Source organism: Oratosquilla oratoria, chromosome 3 (genome assembly GCF_046742065.1).
Source record: "Oratosquilla oratoria isolate Oo_2021 chromosome 3, ASM4674206v1, whole genome shotgun sequence".
In the NCBI taxonomy this organism is placed as follows: Eukaryota; Metazoa; Arthropoda; class Malacostraca; order Stomatopoda; family Squillidae; genus Oratosquilla; species Oratosquilla oratoria.
In genome coordinates this window covers 42,275,264-42,296,629 of record NC_134779.1, presented here as the reverse complement: position 1 = coordinate 42,296,629, position 21,366 = coordinate 42,275,264, and the positions used below count along the sequence as shown (strand labels likewise).

The 21,366-nt window shown below is 39.1% G+C and overlaps 1 protein-coding gene across 1 annotated transcript; it reads left to right on the top strand.

Moving 5' to 3' along the window:
- The first annotated feature begins 12,789 nt into the window (after positions 1-12,789).
- Positions 12,790-13,946, top strand: LOC143017781 (uncharacterized). The gene is made up of 2 exons (XM_076172658.1): positions 12,790-13,336; positions 13,444-13,946. Exons 1-2 carry the CDS (start codon positions 12,790-12,792, stop codon positions 13,944-13,946), a joined length of 1,050 nt encoding a protein of 349 aa, XP_076028773.1.
- The last annotated feature ends 7,420 nt before the right edge of the window (positions 13,947-21,366 follow it).

Here is a 21,366-nt window from a genome sequence, read left to right as displayed (position 1 = left end):
ACTTTGTTAGGCCGTCTGGCAGTGCTTACGTGACATTTGACCACACGCGCGTAAGAAAAACAACGAAAACGTTCTTTATCCCGTGTCCGATAGCAACAGTAGGAACATAAATTGACATAGTAACATTTTTACATGTGTTTGTTTACGAATCAAGTCCTTTTTATGGATTTCATTATAATTAATATTAATGATTACAATAGTAATTTAAAGATATTAGAGCTGGATGATGAATCAATTTCTAAGTATATTCAAAATATTAGAGGGATAGCTTTTCACCCTGACAATAGGTGGGAGTGTTTTTTTTATGTCTTTGTTTTTTGGCTACCTCCCTTATAAAATGGAAAAAGACTTTGGTATATGTATGTACGAATCCTCATGACATCCACATAATCGTAAATATTTGCAAGATTTTCTCAACAACGGTTGTTATAAAAATGTATAATTTAACAATTTGCAAAATAAAGTGCATGTCTTATAATAACGTTCGTAACTGACTAGAGCCATCATCAGTTGACGTTATCAAGAGTAAATGCCACAGAGATTATTTCTTTAAAAATGGATTACATGTAATGCAAGTAATCTAAGTAATATATAAAGCTGAATTATGTATTATGTATCCACTCGGTACTTTATTGAACTAGTAACAGAAAATCCGTAGAGTAGATTTTATTACTCACGGATACTACAAGAACCCGTGAGCAAGTAAGGCGGTGCATAATAGATAGGAAAGATCACATTTCCATGCAATGTGGGCAGTTAGCACAGTATCACCCCAAAATACACACTTCATGCATTGCATCAGATCAACCTAATAAATAAAGTGCAAATGAACCAAACAAGTAAACAGAATATTAGTAGTAACGAATAAAAACAATATTATCAAGGCTAGCTCGATTAACTACTAATGAAAACACAAGGTGTGTCACTGCCACTCTTTTCCACATTTAATAATTATTACCACCCCTCAATAACGTAACAAATTATTGCCAGTTTACGACAAACATAGCTCGTAGGCCCTATCGATGGTTCACTTCCATAATTCTTATTCCTGACCTCTTTCAACACACACTAGTGGTAGGCGCGGATCATCATCATCATCATCATCATGGAAAGGAAAATGCTTTCAATTATTTCTTACTTGAACGAAACGATATCAATTGTGGACTGATATAATCGAAGGGAGCCGATTTTTGTTTCCACCCCCTCCCTAATTCCCGTTCTCTTTAGTCATTGAAATTGTGATCGTTAATTTAGCGTTCATAGTTCATGTAGTTCATAAATTTGTGTTTTGTAGCGACTATTTACAATTATATTTTTCTTAATGACAAAATGATTGTCTTGAAGACTGTTTATAATTGTATGATATCATGTCCATATATGTTGAATAATTGCATAGTATTAATATCTACGGTGCTTGTCCATACTTAAGAATTTTGGCTTGTACACTTCACTACAGGTAATGTAGAAAGAAGCAAAGCATGAGTGAATAAGATATAAAGTAATATGAATTTGGGGACTCAAAATGGATCTTCATGTCGACAGAGAGGGAGCTTTTGGAAGTTGGCTTTAATGATATCATTGATATTGAAAATTGATACGTGACTATTTTGCACGGAATACATGACAACAGGGGAGTGTGCAAATACAGTGTGTTAATAATTAATGGAATCAGTAATATCACTCCCTGTATTCTACGCCACCCGTCTAACAGCATATACTGACATCTTATGGATACTGTAATGAGGTAGACATGAAAAACGATTATAGAATTGTAAATTAGTGATAATACGTTGCCACTATATATCCTGAATGAGCATACTCCCATTGACTGGTAAATCCGTCGAGAACTCCTAAAAGAATATACCTACGATACAACTGACAAATTGGCTTTCTGAGCTTGTTTCGAGCACATAAGGAGACCCTTAGAACACAGTGTACATTAACGTCGGAGCAGTCAGATACCTTGGGCTCAGGACGAAGAAGACCTCTTTTTTGGAAGCCTTCAACCAAGGCAAGATCTATATACACCAGGTCTAACGCTTGAGCCGTTCTGCGCAGCTTCTGACATCATCTGGCTGCTTCCGTTTTCTCTTTGTGAAACACTGAAGAAGACTGTGAAACGCTAAGGAAGACTGGAACTAGTATATTTTCCCCCCGTTATCTCTCTAGCTCATTGCTATTATCAGTGTGTGTGTGTGTGTATTTTATGGGAAGGGGATATATCGTCGTGTGTGCTTATATGTGTACATGTTCACATGTGTGTGTGATTCATTTTGGTCTTTTGGATCACGTATTGGACTCGTGATCGACAGCTATTTCCCTCCCGGAAGAGAGCTCAGAGCTCGTATGTCCGATCTATAAACTTACACGCACACATATCTCCAACTCCCCGCCCACGAGAGTTGGAGTAACGACTCGAAGCGCAGCGAGACTGAAAAAAAAAAAAAAATCCTGGCTTGGCTTCGAACCAGGTACCGCCGATGTATTGACTTTGAATACCTGACTCTTAACCAATTACGCCACCGAGAGATTTGAAAAACGAGTGTGTGTATTTATATATTTTTTATTTTACGGGAAGGAGAGATATCGTCGTGTGTATTTATATGTGTGTGTGTGTGTGTGTGTGTGTGTTTATATACTTGTATTTTACGGGGAGATATCGTCGTGTGTGCTTATATGTGTACACGTTCACATGTGCGTATATTTGCAGGGTAAACGATGAAAATTAACATTTGGCTTAATTCCTCTTTGGTTTGAGCCACAACCCTTAATGGTACAAACCCATATTGTCAAGACCTATATATACCGGTATATATAGATCTTCATTGTCAGAATATAACTAATTGCGTGGAGCGGTGCGGGCGGAGGCAGCGACATGACCGTACAACGAACCAACATCAACTAACAGCAACGGGACGTGCGAAGCCCACTTTGAGCAGCCAGGTGATGTCACGGGCCCGCTGCGCCAACTCTCTCGAAATTCGGTCGGAAGTGGTTAGACCTGGTATATATAGATCTTGAACCAAGGGACCACGTCTTCAGTTCTGAATGAAGGCCTTCAAGTTGAGATTTTCTGACTTCTAAAAGCTTACTAGTATGGGCCGGAAAAGACAGGAACAATAACTTATAGATGAAACTTCTATAAACATTTGGAGAGGCACACATTATGATACGTAGAATACTTTGGCGAGCTCCTGTCTTCACGCCCCATATTGGAGTATCAGCTGTGGCCGGTCGAGGGAAGACCGTGAACGTAGTGCAAATGTGTATGACAGTGTTTAACTGGATCTTGTTTATGGCTGACATAGGCCATCATCATCATCATCATCATCATCATCATCATCATCATCATCATCATCATCATCATCATCATCATCATCATCATCATCATCATCATCATCATCATCATCATCATCATTTCTTACTTGTACGAAACGATATCTATTGTGAACTGATATAATCGAAGGGAGCAGATTTTTGTTGCCACCCCCTCCCTAATTCCCGTTCTCTTTAGTCATTGAAATGGTAATCGTTAATTTAGCGTTCATAGTCCGCTCACTCGTGACCTCAGCTCAGTCCGCTCGTGACCTCAGCTAGAGACCTCGTTTTTCTGCACAGACACCAGCTAGTGAATACCTGTGAATTTTATATCTCCGAATAGTGTTAAGTGATTGTGTTGTGTTTTTGTAATTGTATACGTATAGCGCTATACAGTTACAGATATAAGATAAAGTGCAGGGTTCTATTTAATTTCAAAACAGTTTTCTGTTACCGTATTCCAAAGGTAGGAGAAATAGTATAAGGTAAGCAGAGTAAGCTTCGCGTATTTAGTTTATTAGAGACCGCTTTGATTTTTTGTTGTTGTTGATTTGTATTTTCTCTTTGCCGTTTTTATTGCTAAAGGGGGAGCGAAATGGCTTGTGAAGGTTGCGTGAACCTAGAGGTCCGTCTCAGGATGTGTGAGGAGGCAATTCGGCTTCTCAGGAGTGCGCTCCGTGAGAAGAGTGAACCCTCCCCACAACCCAAAGAGCGTTCCACTTCTTCACCTACTGTCACTGCCATGAGCGAGTGGCGCTCCGTGGGGTCCCGTTTGTCGAGCCCGCGTTCGGTAGACGTGTGCCCTGTGGAGCAACCGCTGGCTCTAGTCAATCGTTTTGCTCTACTGGAGGATGAAGTGGCTGAAAACCAGGAGTTCTTGGTGGTGGGGGACTCCATGGTTCGAGGCTATGACGACATCCTGCAGCGAAAGACTAAGCGACGTTGCAAGCTTGTATGTCAACCGGGCCGTGGGATCGTTGATTGTACCCGGTCCATCAGGGAGCAAGGACGGAATAACACGGTTACGATTGTACATACGGGTAGTAACGATGTAGGTAGGGTGAGATCAGAGGAGCTTGTTCGGAATTACAAGGTCCTCCTTCAGGAGATGAAGGAACGTGGGAGCCGTCACGTAGTCTGTGGGATCCTCCCGAGGATCTACGCAGGTTCGTGTTGGAACAGTAGAGCCATAGGGATCAATGATAGGATATCGCAGTTGTGCACACAATTGGGATACCACTTTCTTGATCCTTGGTATCTCTTTTCTAGGCGCCATGACCTTTACGCTTCTGATGGGATCCACCTTACCCGCAGAGGCAAAGATGTTCTTACAAACCTCATTGTGGGAGTTTGTAATGAACCAGCTCCTTTTTTAGGGTAGAAGGCCAAAGGGAAGGGGAAATAGAATGTACTTGGGAAAACAGTGTAGAGTATAGCATTAATGTAGAACAATGTACCAGTATAGGACAAAATATAATTTTAGGATATAATGTCGCTAGAGGACGAAATGTCACATTAGGATATAATGTCATAGGACAAAATGTCGCAATGGGATATAATGACAGTGGAGGACAAAAGATCACGATGGGAAGTAATGATAAAGGAGAACAAAATATCACGATAGGATGTAATGATAATGGAGGAGAAAATATCACGGTAGGATATAATGTCATTGAAGGCCAAAATGTAATTTTAGGAAGGGATACCGGACAGAATGTCAATGAAGGCCAAAATATCATGATAGGATGTAATATCGCTAGAGGACGAAATGACACATTAGGATGTAATGTCTTAGGACAAAATGTCACAATGGGATGTAATGACAGTGGAGGACAAAAGATCACAATGGGAAATAATGATAGTGGAGAACAAAATATCACGATAGGATGTAATGATAATGGAGGAGAAAATATCACGGTAGGATATAATGTCAGTGAAGAACAAAATATAATTTTAGGAAGAGATACCGGACAGAATGTCAATGAAGGCCAAAATATCAAGATAGGATGTAATGACAGTGGAACACAAAAGATCACGATGGGATGTAATTATAGTGGAGGAAAAAATATCACGGTAGGATATAATGTCACTGGAGGACAAAATATAATTTTAGAAAGGGATGCCGGACATAATGTCACTGAACGACGGGAGGCCCGCGTGAATCACGGTGACGTAGGGGGACAAAATGTACAAAATAGATCGGATGACCGTAATCGACCAGATGTCCGTGATGGGGGAAATGTTAATTTTGATAGGAGAAATGTTAATGAGGCATTGAATGTCAATGAAGGACCAAATAATAATAATATAGAGCAAGGCATAAATAAAAAACAAAATGATAATATAAGACATGATATTGAAACTCAAAATGTGTCAAAAAGAAATAATCAGGAGTTTCTTAAAACTATGTACTTTAATGCTCGTAGTATTAGGAACAAATTTCAAGAAATACAGGCGTATGTCAAAAGCGAAAATCTCGATATGATAGGAATAACTGAGACATGGTTAAATGGTACAGAGTTCGAAGCTGAATTTAATATTGCGGGATTTAAACACTTTCATCAGGATAGAAACCACAAGAAAGGTGGGGGTGTTCTATTGTACGTTAAAAACAATGTTCATGCTTGTGTTTTAGAGAAAGTGAAACAGGATGCATATGACAGTTTGTGGGTTGAGTTAACCCAAACAAATGGACAAAAAATGAATATAGGTGTAATATATAGGCCAAAGACATTATCATTAGCAGACGACAAACTGTTATTTCAAGAACTGTCTAGTTTCTGCAACCGGGATTTATTGATAATGGGTGATTTCAATTTTACTGACATTGATTGGATGACCCTTGAACATGGCCATATAGGTAGTCGCTTGATTGATTTTCTTGGTGACAATTACTTAATTCAGCATGTAAAAGAGCCCACAAGATATGGAAACTTACTCGATTTATTGATCACTAGCCGCGAAAGCATGGCAACTGATGTAGAAGTCGGTGAATCTGTTGCAAATAGCGATCACAACTTAGTCAGATTCAAACTACTAAACAATTTTAGAATAGATACTTGTGCTTCTAAAATACCCGATTTCAGTAAAGCTCAGTTCATAGAACTACGTCAGGAGCTTCAGCTTACAGATTGGGAGGAAAAATTAAACGAAAGGCCTGTAGATCAGATGTGGGAAATATTTCAAAATACGCTCACTAAGATGATTCAAACTTACATTCCTTTTAAGGACAGACGTCCCCCAAATCAGGCTCGCCCAAAGTGGCTCGACAAAGAAACTGAAAAAAGTATTGCTAAAAAGAGACAGGCTTATAAGAAATATAAGTGCTCGGGTGCATCTAATGACTATGAAAGTTATGTATCAATACAGAGAGATTTAAAAAAGACAATAAGAAAAAGAAAACGACAATACGAAATGAACATCGCTGAGAAATCCAAAGAGAATCCCAAAGAATTCTATAGTTACATTAGAGATAAAAAGGTTGTTAGGAATCACATTGGTCCACTATTATCTGCTGACGGTCAACTTGAATATTCAAATGAAGGAATGTGTAATCTCTTAAACAATTATTTTAGCTCGGTATTCGTAAACGAAACACCTCAAAGTGAATTCCAAACTGAAACCTGTGAAAAGTCTGGGGTAAACTTACTCACTACGGTAAATATAACAAAAGAAACAATTAAAAGGTGTATAGACAAACTCAAAGTTAATAAAACACCAGGGCCTGACGGTTGGCATCCAAGAATCTTAAAGGAAATGAAAAATGAGATTGTTGTTCCATTAGAAATTATTTTCAAGAAATCCATCATATCCGGAGATGTCCCAAGAGAATGGAAGCTAGCTAACGTTACTCCCATATTCAAAAAAGGTGACAAAAAGAAACCAAATAACTATAGGCCTATTAGTTTGACTTCGATCGTAGGAAAAATAATGGAAACTATCATCAGAGATGCTATCGAATATCATTTAGAAAGTAACCGTTTGATAAATGATAGCCAACATGGTTTCAGACGGAAACGTTCTTGCGTGACTAACTTACTCGAATTCTACAACACAGTTGTCTCGAATTATGACAAAAGAAACAATATAGATTTAATATATCTAGACTTTGCAAAAGCTTTTGATACCGTCCCACACGAAAGACTACTTACTAAATTAGCTTTGCATGGAATAAGTGGTAGCCTATTAGGTTGGACTAGTAATTGGTTGAAAGGTCGAAAACAGAGAGTTGTTTTAAATGGAAAAACTTCTGGATGGAAAAGTGTTGCAAGTGGAGTTCCTCAGGGTTCCGTTCTTGGGCCACTTCTATTCATAGTATATATAAATGATATAGACCATGGACTAAAATCTACTGTTTCCAAATTTGCTGATGATACAAAACTGTGCGGAGTGGCAAATGATCACTCAAACCAATTAGATATTCAAGAAGATTTAGATAAATTACAGCAATGGTCTGAAAAGTGGCTAATGAAATTTAACACAAGTAAATGCAAGGTAATGCACATAGGTAAAAATAACAGCAAGTACGATTACAAGTTATTTGGAAATTCGTTAACAAAAGTGGATAGTGAAAAAGATCTCGGCGTAATTATCAGTAACGACCTCAAATCAACCAAGCAGTGTATTTCAGCCTCTGAGAAAGCAAATAAGATTCTGGGATTGATTGCGCGATCTTTTGATTTCAAAAGTCCATCACTCATTAACAAGCTATATAAATCGTTAGTTCGTCCACATTTGGAATATGCTGGTTCCGTATGGTCACCGAATCTCATTAAAGACATTGACAGACTGGAAAAAGTACAACGGCGAGCCACAAAACTGATTCCAAATATCAAAAATAAATCATACGAAAATCGACTTAAGCACATGAATCTGTTTTCCCTAAAAAAGCGTAGACTCAGAGGTGACTTGATACAGGTCTTTAAGATTTTAAAGGGAATTGACAACATCAAAAGTGACAACATTTTCACATTGAATGAGAATCAGACAAGAAACAATGGTCTCAAACTGTCCGGAAATAGATTCAATTTGGAAGTAGGTAGAAACAACTTTGCCAACCGTGTAGTTAATGAATGGAATAAACTTCCTCCACAGGTAGTGCAATGTAGTTCAGTTCGAAGCTTTAAGAATCATTTAGATAAATACCTAAGTAAGATGCTGTAATTATTATAATTTATGTTATATTACTTGTTTTTGTTTTGTTATAATTTGTCTGTCTGATTTTCATTTATTATTAGTTATATGCCAATTTATTATCATTTACTTTTTTTTTTTTTTTTTTTTTTTTTTTGCATCCGACCTAGATATGGATCAAAAGGTCTCCTGTCGGCATGCTTTGCCTTTGTAATCCTTTGTAATTTTGTGTTTGGTAGCGACTATTTACAACTACATTTTTATTAAAGACAAAATGATTGTCTTGAAGACTGTTGATAATTGTATGATATCATGTCCACATATGTTGAATGATTGCATAATTTTAATATCTACGGTGCTCGTCCATACTTAAGAATATTGTCTTGTACACTTCACTACAGGTAATGTAGAAAGAGGCAAAGCATAAGTGAATAAAATATAAAGTAATGTGAGTTTGGGGACTCAAAATGGATCTTTGTGTCGACAGAAAGGGAGCTTTTGGAAGTTGGTTTTAATGATATCAATGAGATTGAAAATTCATATGTGACTGTTTTGCATGGAATACATGACAACAGGAGAGTGTGCAAGTAAAGTATTAATAGTTGTTATTGGTTCCCTTAGAGATTGATACTGGGCGTTGAATCGATTTAACATATTTTTGGACGTTTCAGGAGATATACCTGAAACACTTAACCCGTATCGTTGGAAGCATAGATAATGAAGATGTAGCACTCCAGCGTCCCACTTACATAAAGTCTGTGCAACAATATTGGTGTATTAAATCAGTTTTTACGTAGAGCAGTGTTTCTAAACTTGGGTTCAGTGAGTCAGTTTCCGGGATTCGGCGGATACTTCATCCAGCATGGGTGAGACAGCCGTTCACATTTAGTGTTGCGACACCAGATGTCGATGTTGAATACCTGGACGAAATCATTGAACTGCAGCAGAGCCAGGTTCAACAGCAACTCTTCAGAACAACAACACTCTCAACGTTTTGGTGTCACCAAATCGTAGCGTACTCTCTTATTGCTAAGAAAGCCCTCGAGATACTCATACAGTTTGTTACAACATATCTTTGCGAGCAATCCTTTTCGAAGATGATAGACATAAAAAGGAAGAAAAGGAACAGACATTGTTGTGAAAATGATATGAGAGTGGCACTTGCCAAGGTGAAGCCACGCATTTCTGAAATTGTCTCTGAGAGGCAACAGCAAAAGTCACATTGATTTGCAATAAATAATTATGGTTTTGTTTTATGTGAAATTCATGTTATGTTGGTTTTGTTCTTTGAACACAGTGATTTCGTGCGCAAATGATCCGTGGTACAGTTTGTGCACTAATATAGTATATAGTTTCTATGTTTTGAATTTGAAAAAAAAAAAAAAATTCCAACTACGAAGGGTACCATGAAACTTGCGGAGTTCAGTACCTCCAACAAGGTTAAGAACCACTGACTTAGAGAAATTACTTAAGGTAAAAATGAACCCGTGGCCTTCTGAGCTTTTTTCGAACTCTTAGAGTCCCTTGGAACACTGTACACATTCACGTCGGAACAGTCAGATTACCGTGAGCTTAGGACGAAGAAGGACCTCTTTTTTGGAAACCTTCAACCAAAGGACCACGTCTTCAGTTCTGAAGGCCTTCAAATTGATGTTTTCTGACTTGTGAAAGCAACTAATTTTAGAGAATTCTACGCAGGTTTAAACAGAGGTGACCGATAAGTCCTCTAAAGCATTACTGAAATATTGAACAGTAATTTCCATAACAGTTATTTTATTCCATGCTAACTTTGCAATCATTGAAGAAAAAAAAAAAATTTACCTGTCTTAACACGCTTACTAGTATGGGCCGGAAAAGACAGGAACAATAACTTATAGATGAAACTTCTATAAACATTTGGAGAGGCACACATTATGATACGTAGAATACGTTGGCTCCTGTCTTCACGCCCCATATTGGAGTATCAGCTGTGGTCGGTCGAGGGAAGACCGTGAACTTAGTGCAAATGTGTTTGACAGTGTTTAACCAGATCTTATTTATGGTTGACTTAGGCTCTGAGTCCTTTTATGTCTCATTTGCATATTATCAGTGTAGATTTTTTTTTAAAAGATATACAGGTCTTCGTGGAAAAGGTTACGGTGCCAACACGTCAGTACGTCAAAAACAAAACAACAAAGCAAGCGGCTCTGCTCCAAACCTATAATAACTTCAACTTCCATTTCCAACTTTTTTCTACACTTTACCTCATTCCACCTTACCCATCATGCCCAGGGGATAATCGATGACTGGCGATAAATTTATCGCCCTATAAGGTACATACATATACCAAGGCTTTTTCCCACTTACAAGGGAGGTAGCTAAAAAGGAAAAGGCATAAAATCATTCCCACCCATTCCATCACTGAATACACTCCAAACCCCTCCACCCTCCCTCATATCTTAGCACCTCCTGGATGACGGGTCATCCCTGCACCTTTTCCACTGCCCTTGGTCAGAAGCAGTGTCGCAAGACACAGCACATCCACAGCAAGGCCGCTTCATTAAATCGGCGATACTCCCTCTCCGTCACCCCATATAAAAGAGAAGACGGAGAGAAATCCCTTCGGGCTGCGTCAAATTTTGCTCACACACACTACCTCACCCCCGCCCCCATCCCCCCGCCCATTCCACCTCATGCATCACAACATCATCCATATACAACCATTCTCCATTCACCCATGTCTTGTCCTCTCCCGTCCTTCCTCAACAGACAATCCCCTCTTCCCCAAAGCCCCCTTCACCCCATCCATCCACCTCATCCTATGACGTCCCTTCATGTTCACTCCCTCCACATCTGCCTTCCATACCTCTTTTACTAGTCCTTCTTCACTCATTCTTTCCATGTGTCCAAACCATCCTAATACTTTTTCATCAACCCTATCTCCCAACTCCCTTTCCACCCCTGTTTTCCTCCTCACCTCCTCATTTCTCACTCTATCAAGCCTAGTAACCCCCATCATACTTCTCAGACATCTCATCTCAAACACATTCAAACTTCTTCTGTCTTCCTCTCTAATGTTCCATGTTTCTGCCCCATACAGTACTGTTGGCACAACCACTCCTTCATACAGTCTCCTCTTAGCATCCATTCCCAAATGTCTATTCCTCATTACACTTTTTAATCCACCAAGGCATTTACTCGCTTCTCTCAATCTATATTCTACCTCCACCTTGCCTCCACCTTTTCCTGCCACATTCACACCCAAGTATCTAAAACTATCCACTTCCTCCAGTCGCTCTCCCTTAATGCTCACTTCCACCTATAAGATGATAACCCATAAATCGATGAATAAAAAATTCCGATACTAGCCATAACGATCTTGATATTTTAAATAATTTTAAAAAAATCGGTAAATCGAAAGCTTTAGTTTTATCTTTATCTTAGAAAACTTAGAAAATTAGAAAAGTCTTAGGAAAATCTTAAAAAAAAAAAAATTCTATCCTGTCTCTTCACAAATGAAAAGTACTGTTTTAAGTCAAATCACTAAATTTGCACAGTACTACTAACTTAATATAAAAATAGAATCATTTTAAAATAGGGACGTTACTTCGTAAGTGTTCATATAAACGTGCACGGGAACATATGTGAAAAATAATCAAAGGACTCATAAAACCGGTAACGGGCAGGAACAACACCTCGTGACCTCTCGTCCGTCAGGTGGTGAGAGACCGAAGCTGAGCAAACGTTTTGAGAGGACGTCAAGACCGGCCGCCCTGCACTTCGTTCAGTATACGTTCGGTTCCCAACTCAGACCTACCTATTTCTGCCTCTAAGGCACGAGCGGCTCGCCCCTGTGCTAAACTGAAACCAAAAACTGAAAATATCGATTATATCTAGTTTGGAACCCAAAGTATCGGCGATACCGATTAATCGACAACGTGGAAAAAATATCAGATAACCGATAACAAGATATGGTTATCGCGATAAATTATTAGGACAATTTATTACAATAACGCCCACCTATGTATAAAACTAAATGGACATACAATTAATTTGATCTACAAATAATATAGAATCAGATGAAGGTATTGCTAATAGTCTATATTTTGGTCATCAACTTTGCATTTTAGAAAAAAGTATAAAGTACGAGCTAATTTTTTCCAAACATGTCAATTCCTTTACTAAAATGTATGAATCCTTATGACATCCATATAATCGTAAATATTTATAAGATTTTCCCAACAACAATTGTTATAAAAATGTACAATTTATCAATCTGCAAAATAAACTACCTGATGGCAGGTCAATACACTATTGAGGATCGTGCTGGAGGTGTGTACTGTATATATGTCACAGAAAATGAAGAAAAAGGTTCACAGGTACTCCATTCCACGCGATAGGAAGAATCCTCATGCGAAAGCGCGCCATCCTCAACAAAAATTCAGCAAAAGTAACAATGGGACCCAAAAGCTCTTAATCCTCTCAAAAGTAGAGGACATAGAGCAGAAAATCAAACACTCGCACGAAGAACAGAGAAGAATGGAGGAAAACCAAGCTATAGAAAATATAAAGCACAATCCAAAATTCTTCTACAGCTATTTTAAAGAATTTCTCAAAACCAAGTCACAGATTGGGCCCCTAGTTACTGATCAAGGGACCACAACGGACGACCCTCGGGAAACCTGCCAGATGCTGGCATACCAGTACAACAGTGTGTTCAGCATACCAAAGAAACAGTCAGAGATCCCAGAACCTACAACCTTTTTCAACCAAGCGACCATGAACCAGACCCAACTTACCGACCTTCAAGTGACGGTAGAGGATATCAAGAAGGAAATAAAAGAGCTTAGGATCAACTCGGCCGCTGGACCAGACGGCGTTCCGGCGATCCTACTCGTAAAATGCAGTGAGGTCCTAGCGATCCCAATTCATATGTTGTGGCTATCCTCCTTAGACAAAGGGGAGATTCCGGCACTATTTAAGAATCCATTATAAGCCCAATATATGAAGAAGGAGATCGGACCTTGCCAAAGAACTACCGACCAGTTGCCCTCACGTCACACATTATCAAGGTAACCGAGAAATGTGTAAGGGACAAACTGTTCACACACCTTGAAGTGAAAAACCTCATCAAAGAGAATCAGCATTGTTTCAGAAAAGGTCGGTCCTGCCTCTCAAACATACTGGCACACGACGACTGGCTACTACGGAAACTGTCAGAAGGGAAGAATGTTGACGTAGTATTTGTAGACTTCGTAAAATTCTTCGACAAGGTGGACCACGGTGTCCTCCTCCACAAGGCAATAGATCTAGAAATTTCAGGGAAGGTAGGAGTATGGCTTCACAACTTCCTGACAGACCGTACACAAACAGTCGCAGTCGATGGTGTGAAGTCCAGTGATAACATGGTAATATGCGGAGTGCCACATGGCTCTGTCCTCGGCCGTACCACAGTGTTAGGCATGGGCGTAAGTGTAGGAGACAAACTCTATCACCAAGATCCCCGGGAAGGGTAAAGACACTACTGGCATTCAGCCAAGGTCACGATGGTCCAAAAATCCTCAACGCCCTCCCAAAAGAGGTGAGAGAGAAAACCAAATGGTCGGTGGATAGCTTAAGCATGCACTTGACAGCTTCCTACGGAAGGTGGCAGATGAGCCCCCAGTCAGTGCCAGGCTACACCGCCATCAGTAGGTTTTCTTCAAACACAATACCAGACCAACTGGCCCTTGGGAGGAGGGACAGCAGGACTGGCAGCGTCGGTAGACCACTATGGCTGTGAGGACTGTCCTCGTAACTCCACCAAGTAAACCAAGTAAGTAAATAACGTTCGTAACTGACTGGAGCCATCATCGGTTGACGTTATCAAGAGTATAAATGCCACAGTGTCGATGTCTTTAAAAATGGATTACATATTATAATGCAAGTAATTGAAGTAATATATAAACCTGAATTATGTATTGTGCATCCACTTAGTACTTCATTGAACTAATAGGAGTAAATCCGTGGAGTACATTTTATTCCTCACGGATACTACAAGAACCCTTGAGCAAGTAAGGCGGTGTATGATAGGAAAGATCATATTTCCATGCAATGTGGCCAGTTAGCCCAGTATCACCACAAAATATACACTTCATATATCGCATCAGACCAACCTAGCAGCTAAGTAAACCGCAAATGAACCAATCAAGTAAACAGAATATAGTAATAACGAATAAGTACAATAATATTAAGGCCAGCTCGGTTAACTACTGATGAAAGCACAAGGTCTGTCACTGCCACTCCTTTCCACATTTGATAATTATTACCACCCCTCAATAGCGTAACCAATTATCGCCGGTTTACGACAAATATTAACTCGTAGGCCCTGTCGATGGTTCACTTCCATAATTCTTATTCCTGACCTCCTCCAGCACACACTAGTGGTAGGCGCGGATCATCATCATCATCATCATGGGAAGAAAAATCATTTAAATTATTTCTTACTTGAACGAAACGATATCTATCGTGGACTGATATAATCGAAGGGAGCAGATTTTTGTTGCCACTTCCTCCCTAATTCCCGTTCTCTTTAGTCATTGAAATGGTGATCGTTGATTTAGCGTAAATAGTTCATGTAGTTTATAATTTTGTGTTTAGTAGCGACTATCTATAATTATATCATTATTAAAGACAAAATTATTGTCTTTAAGACCGTTGATAATTGTATGATATCATATTCATATATGTTGAATGATTGCATAGTTTTAATATCTACGGTGTTCGTCCATAATTAAGCATTTTGTCTTGTACACTTCACTACAGGTAATGTAGAAAGAGGCAAAGCATAAGTGAGTAAGATATAAAGTAATGTGAATTTGGGGACTCAAAATAGATCTTTGTGTCAACAGAAAGGGAACTTATGGAAATTGGTTTTAATGATATCAATGATATTGAAAATTGATACGTGACTCTTTTGCACGGAATACATGACAACAGGAGAGTGTGCAAATACAGTGTAATAAATATTATTGGGGCGACTACAGCCGGCAGTCAGTTTGGTGATGAATACATTGCAAACATTTTTATATTCCAGGATGATATCCTGGATTGTTAAATCTCTATGTGGTAAGGTTAAAGTAAGGATAATAAGATTCTTAGTCATCAGATTTGTTTTCACTTATCAAACAATATTTGCAACTATTACAACCTGATAGATCGGAAACTACGTAGCGCAATGCTTCTTAACCTGTGTACGGTAAGTCAGTTACCGGGGTTCGGCGGATACTTCCCTACCAGAGTCTTATCCAGCATGGGTGAGAGAGCCGTTCACATTTAGTGTTGCGACAGCAGATGTCAATGTTGAATACCTGGACGAAATCATTAAACTACAGCAGAGACAGGTTCAGCATCAACTCTTCGGAACAACAACGCTCTCAACGTTTTGGTGTCACCAAATCGTAGCGTACTCTCTTATTGCTAAGAAAGCCCTCGAGATACTCATACCGTTTGTTACAACATATCTTTGCGAGCAATCCTTTTCGAGGATGATAAACATAAAAACGAAGAAAAGGAACAGACATTGTTGTGAAAATGATATGAGAGAGGCACTTGCCAAGGTGAAGCCACGCATTTCTGAAATTGTCTTTGAGAGGCAACAGCAAAAGTCACATTGATTTGCAGAAAATAATTATGGTTTAGTTTTATGTGAAATTCATGTTGTGTTGGTTTTGTTCTTTGAACACAGTGATTTCGTGCGCAAATGATCTGTGGTACAGTTTGTGCACTAATACAGTATATAGTTCCTATGTTTTGAATAAAAAAAAAAAAAAAAAAAAAAAAAAATATATATATATATATATATATATATATATATATATATATATATATATATATATATATATATATATATTTTTCCAATTACGAAGGGTACCATGAAACTTGCGGGGTTCAGTACCTCCAACAAGGTTAAGAACCACTCACTTAGAGAAATTACTTAAGGTAAAAATGAACCCGTGGCCTCCTGAGCTTTTTTCGAACTCGTAGAGTCCCTTGGAACACTGTACACATTCACGTCGGAACAGTCAGATTACCCTGAGCTTAGGACGAAGAAGGACCTCTTTTTTGGAAACCTTCAACCAGGGGACCACGTCTTGAGTTTTGAAGGCCTTCAAGTTGAGGTTTTCTGACTTGTAAAAGCAACTAATTTTAGAGAATTCTACGCAGGTTTAAACAGAGGTGACCGATAAGTCCTCTAAAGCATTACTGAAATATTGAACAGTAATTTCCATAACAGTTATTTTATTCCATGCTAACTTTGCAATCGTTGACAAAAAAGAAAGAAAAAAAAAAAAAAAAAAAATTTTGACCTGTCCTAACACGCTTACTAGTATGGGTCGGAAAAGACAGGAACAATAACTTATAGATGAAACTTCTATAAACATTCGGAGAGGCACACATTATGATACGTAGAATACGTTGGCGAGATCCTGTCTTCACGCCCCATATTGGAGTATCAGCTGTGGTCGGTCGAGGGAAGACCGTGAACTTAGTGCAAATGTGTTTGACAGTGTTTAACCGGATCTTATTTATGGTTGACTTAGGCTCTGAGTCCTTTTATGTCTCATTTGCATATCATCAGTGTAGATTTTTTTTTTTTTTTTTTTTTTTTTTTTTTTTTAGGCTGGGCTATAAAGATATACAGGTCTACGTGGAAAAGGTTACGGTGCCAACACGTCAGTACGTCAAAACAAAATAACCAAGCAAGCGGTTCTGCTCCAAACCTATAATAACTTTAACTTCCATTTCCAACTTTTTTCTACATTTTACTTCCCCCCACCTTACCCATCATGCCCAGGGGGTAATCGATAACTGGCGATAAATTTATCGCCCTATAAGGTACATACATATACAAGGCTTTTTCCCACTTACAAGGGAGGTAGTCAAAAAGGAAAAGGCATAAAATCATTCCCACCCATTCCATCACTGAATACACTCCACACCCCTCCACCCTCCCTCTTATCTTAGCACCTCCTGGATGACGGGTCATCCCTGCACCTTGTCCACTGCCCTTGGTCAAAAGCAGTGTCGCAAGACACAGCACATCCACAGCAAGGCCGCTTCATTAAATCGGCGATACTCCCTCTCCGTCACCCCATATAAAAGAGAAGACGGAGAGAAATCCCTTCGGGCTGCGTCAAATTTTGCTCACACACACTACCTCACCCCCCATCCCCCCGCCCATTCCACCTCATGCATCACAACATCATCCATATACAACCATTCTCCATTCACCCATGTCTTGTCCTCTCCCGTCCTTCCTCAACAGACATTCCCCTCTTACCCAAAGCCCCCTTCACCCCATCCATCTACCTCATCCTAGGACGTCCCTTCATGTTCACTCCCTCCACATCTGCCTTCCATACCTCTTTTACTAGTCCTTCTTCACTCATTCTTTCCATGTGTCCAAACCATCCTAATACTTTTTCATCAACCCTATCTCCCAACTCCCTTTCCACCCCTGTTTTCCTCCTCACCTCCTCATTTCTCACTCTATCTAGCCTAGTAACCCCCATCATACTTCTCAGACATCTCATCTAAAACACATGCAAAATTCTACTGTCTTCCTCTCTTATGTTCCATGTTTCTGCCCCATACAGTGCTGTTGGCACAACCACTCCTTCATACAGTCTCCTCTTAGCATCCATTCCCAAATGTCTATTCCTCATTACACTTTTTAATCCACCAAGGCATTTACTCGCTTTTCTCAATCTACATTCTACCTCCACCTTAACTCCACCTTTTCCTGTCACATTTGCACCCAAGTATCTATAAATATCCACTTCCTCCAGTCGCTCTCCCTTAATGCTCACTTCCACCTATAAGATGATAACCCATAAATCGATAAGTCCAAAATTCCGATACTAGCCATAACGATCTTGATATTTTATATAATTTAAAAAATCGGTAAATCGAAAGCTTTAGTTTTATCTTTATCTTAGAAAACTTAGAAAATTAGAAAAGTCTTAGGAAAATCTTAAAAAAAAAATTCTATCCTGTCTCTTCACAAATGAAAAGTACTGTTTTAAGTAAAATCACTAAATTTGCACAGTACTACTAACTTACTATAAAAATAGAATCATTTTAGAATAGGGACGTTATTTCGTAAGTGTTCATATACACGTGCACGGGAACATATCTGAAAAATAACACTGTATAACAATAAAAAAAAAAAAAAAAAAACGGAAATGAGACTATCCTTTTCTAGAGTTATTTTTTGCGTAGATCACGAATATAACATCCGTTTCTTTCTGTGACCCTCCAGTTCTTCGTAAATAGCAGTGCCCGCAATGTCTATCTGAACGGTATTTTTTGTTGCTTTTACCATTTATATAATTTTTCACATAGCTATGGTTTTTTTTTTCTTAACAGGATACAGAGTTAAGATGCCTAGAGAATGCAAGAATTCGCTAGACAAGTTTTGTTATATATGTGGATCAGTTACATTAAGACAATACAAGAGACAGTTGACTCAACGTGTAAAGAAACTTTATGAGCTGTACTTTGGATGTAAAGTGGGTGACCAGGACAAAAGCTGGGCACCTCACATATGTTGTGTCAGGTGTACAAGTTCCCTTTCTGCCTGGGTGAAAGGCAAAGGGACTGGCCTCATGTTTGGCGTACCAATGGTCTGGAGGGAGCCAAAGGACCACTCAACAGATTGCTACTTCTGCTTAACGGATATTAAAGGTGGGTGTTCAGTGTTTATTTTTTACTGTTTTTATATATATTTTCAAGAGATGTATCAATAAAAAAGATCGAAATACATAATAAGTTGCACTTCCACTATTTTTGCACGTGATCACAACCAATAGTATCCATTTTTAGTCTGATTTTATTTTATTTTCCTGCAGGTCGCAACAGAAAAGGCAAGAAATCTATCGTGTATCCAGATCTTCAGTCTGCTATTCGCCCAGTTCTACATTCAAGTGATATTCCTGTACCACAGCCGCCCTCTGAACTACCAAGCGATGACACGAGCAACTCAGACGATTCAGAATCTCAAGATGCAACGTATACGACACAACTTGAATCTGATAAGAAACCACACCACATCACCCAACCAGAACTCAATGATCTAGTTCGTGATCTAACACTTACTAAGCAACAGAGTGAACTCCTGGCCTCACGTTTGCAACAATGGCACCTGTTGGATGAAGAAGCTCGAATTACAGTATTTAGGAAGCGTTCTGCAAATCTACAGGATTTCTTCACTTTGGAAAACAACTTGACTTATTGTAATGATATCAGAGGCCTATTCAGTGCCCTTGAGCTGTCCTATGAACCCAACGAGTGGAGGCTATTCATAGATGGATCCCTTTACAGCATAAAAGCAGTTCTGTTGCACATTGGGAACACCATGCCTTCAGTTCCAGTTGCTTACTCAGTCATTTTAAGAGAGACATATGAGAACCTTGCTTTTATTCTAGACCGCATAAGTTACAAAGAGCATGAGTGGTTAATTTGTGCAGGCTTGAAAGTAGTAGCCATACTTAATGGGCTACAAACTGGATACACCAAATTTATGTGCTTTCTTTGCAAGTGGGACAGTAGGGCCAGATCAGAACATTATATACGCTCAGAATGGCCATCTCGGGAATCTATGACGCTTGGATGCCATAATGTAATTCATGAGCCACTAGTTAAGAAGGAGAAAATCATTTTGCCACCACTGCATATAAAACTAGGCCTAATGAAGCAATTTACCAAAGCACTGCAACATAACAAGCCATGTTTCCAGTATCTCAAAGGGATCTTCCCTAAAATTAGTGATGCCAAGATTAAAGAGGGTATATTTGTAGGCCCTCAGATTCGCAAGCTTATAAATGATGAGGACTTTGAGGCGACAATGGATGAACCTGAGCTAGCGGCCTGGCATGCATTCAAAGATGTATGCAAAGGGCTTCTGGGAAAGCACCAAGAGTCCCAGCGAGAGCGTAAAGTGGAGAGGCTAATCAAATGCTACCAAGATCTCGGATGCAATATGTCACTGAAGATACACTTTCTTCATTCTCATCTGTCCTTCTTCCCAGAGAATGCAGCAGATGTGAGTGATGAACATGGAGAGAGGTTCCATCAAGATATAGCGTCAATGGAAAACAGGTACAAGGGAAAATGGAGCCCTGCTATGCTGGCTGACTTCTGTTGGAACCTGAAGCGTGACACGCCTGAGACGTCTTATAAAAGAAGAAGTAAATAATAGATTGTAGGTTAATACATCATATAAAGCTAACAAACATGCCGATTCATTATATATTAATTAAATAAATACAATGAAGACATTTAATCTAACTTTGGGAGCAAAATACATTTATGGAACCTTGGAAATCTCTATTAATTGCATAATTATTAAAACAGCGATTTACAAAAAATTGTGACGTGGCATGAATTTTTTTTTATCAAATTTGAATTCAGCACACTGAACTTCATAATAAAACGCACATGAGAACTATGTTTTTTTCTTAATCCTGAAATTTGTTGTACAGTGTAAACAAAGGACTCATAAAACCGGTAACGGGCAGGAACAACACCTCGTGACCTCTCGTCCGTCAGCTGGTGAGAGACCGAAGCTGAGCGAACGTTTTGAGAGGACGTCAAGACCGGCCGCCCCGCACTTCGTTCAGTATACGTTCGGTTCCCAGCTCAGACCTACCTATTTCTGCCTCCAAGGCACGAGCGGCTCGCCCCTGTGCTAAACTAAAACCAAAAACTGAAAATATCGATTATATCTAGTTTGGAACCCAAAGTATCGGCGATACTGATTAATCGACAACGTGGAAAAAATATCATATAACCGATAACAAGATATGGTTATCGCGATAAATTATCAGGACAATTTATTACAATAACGCCCACCTATGTATAACACTAAATGGACATACAATTAATTTGATCTAC

Coding starts and splice junctions, on each gene's coding strand:
- LOC143017781 (XM_076172658.1), top strand. CDS start 12,790: ATGAAGAAAAAGGTTCACAGGTACTCCATTCCACGCGATAGGAAGAAT. Junction 13,337..13,443: donor GATCCTACTCGTAAAATGCA/GTGAGGTCCTAG, acceptor TATATGAAGAAG/GAGATCGGACCTTGCCAAAG.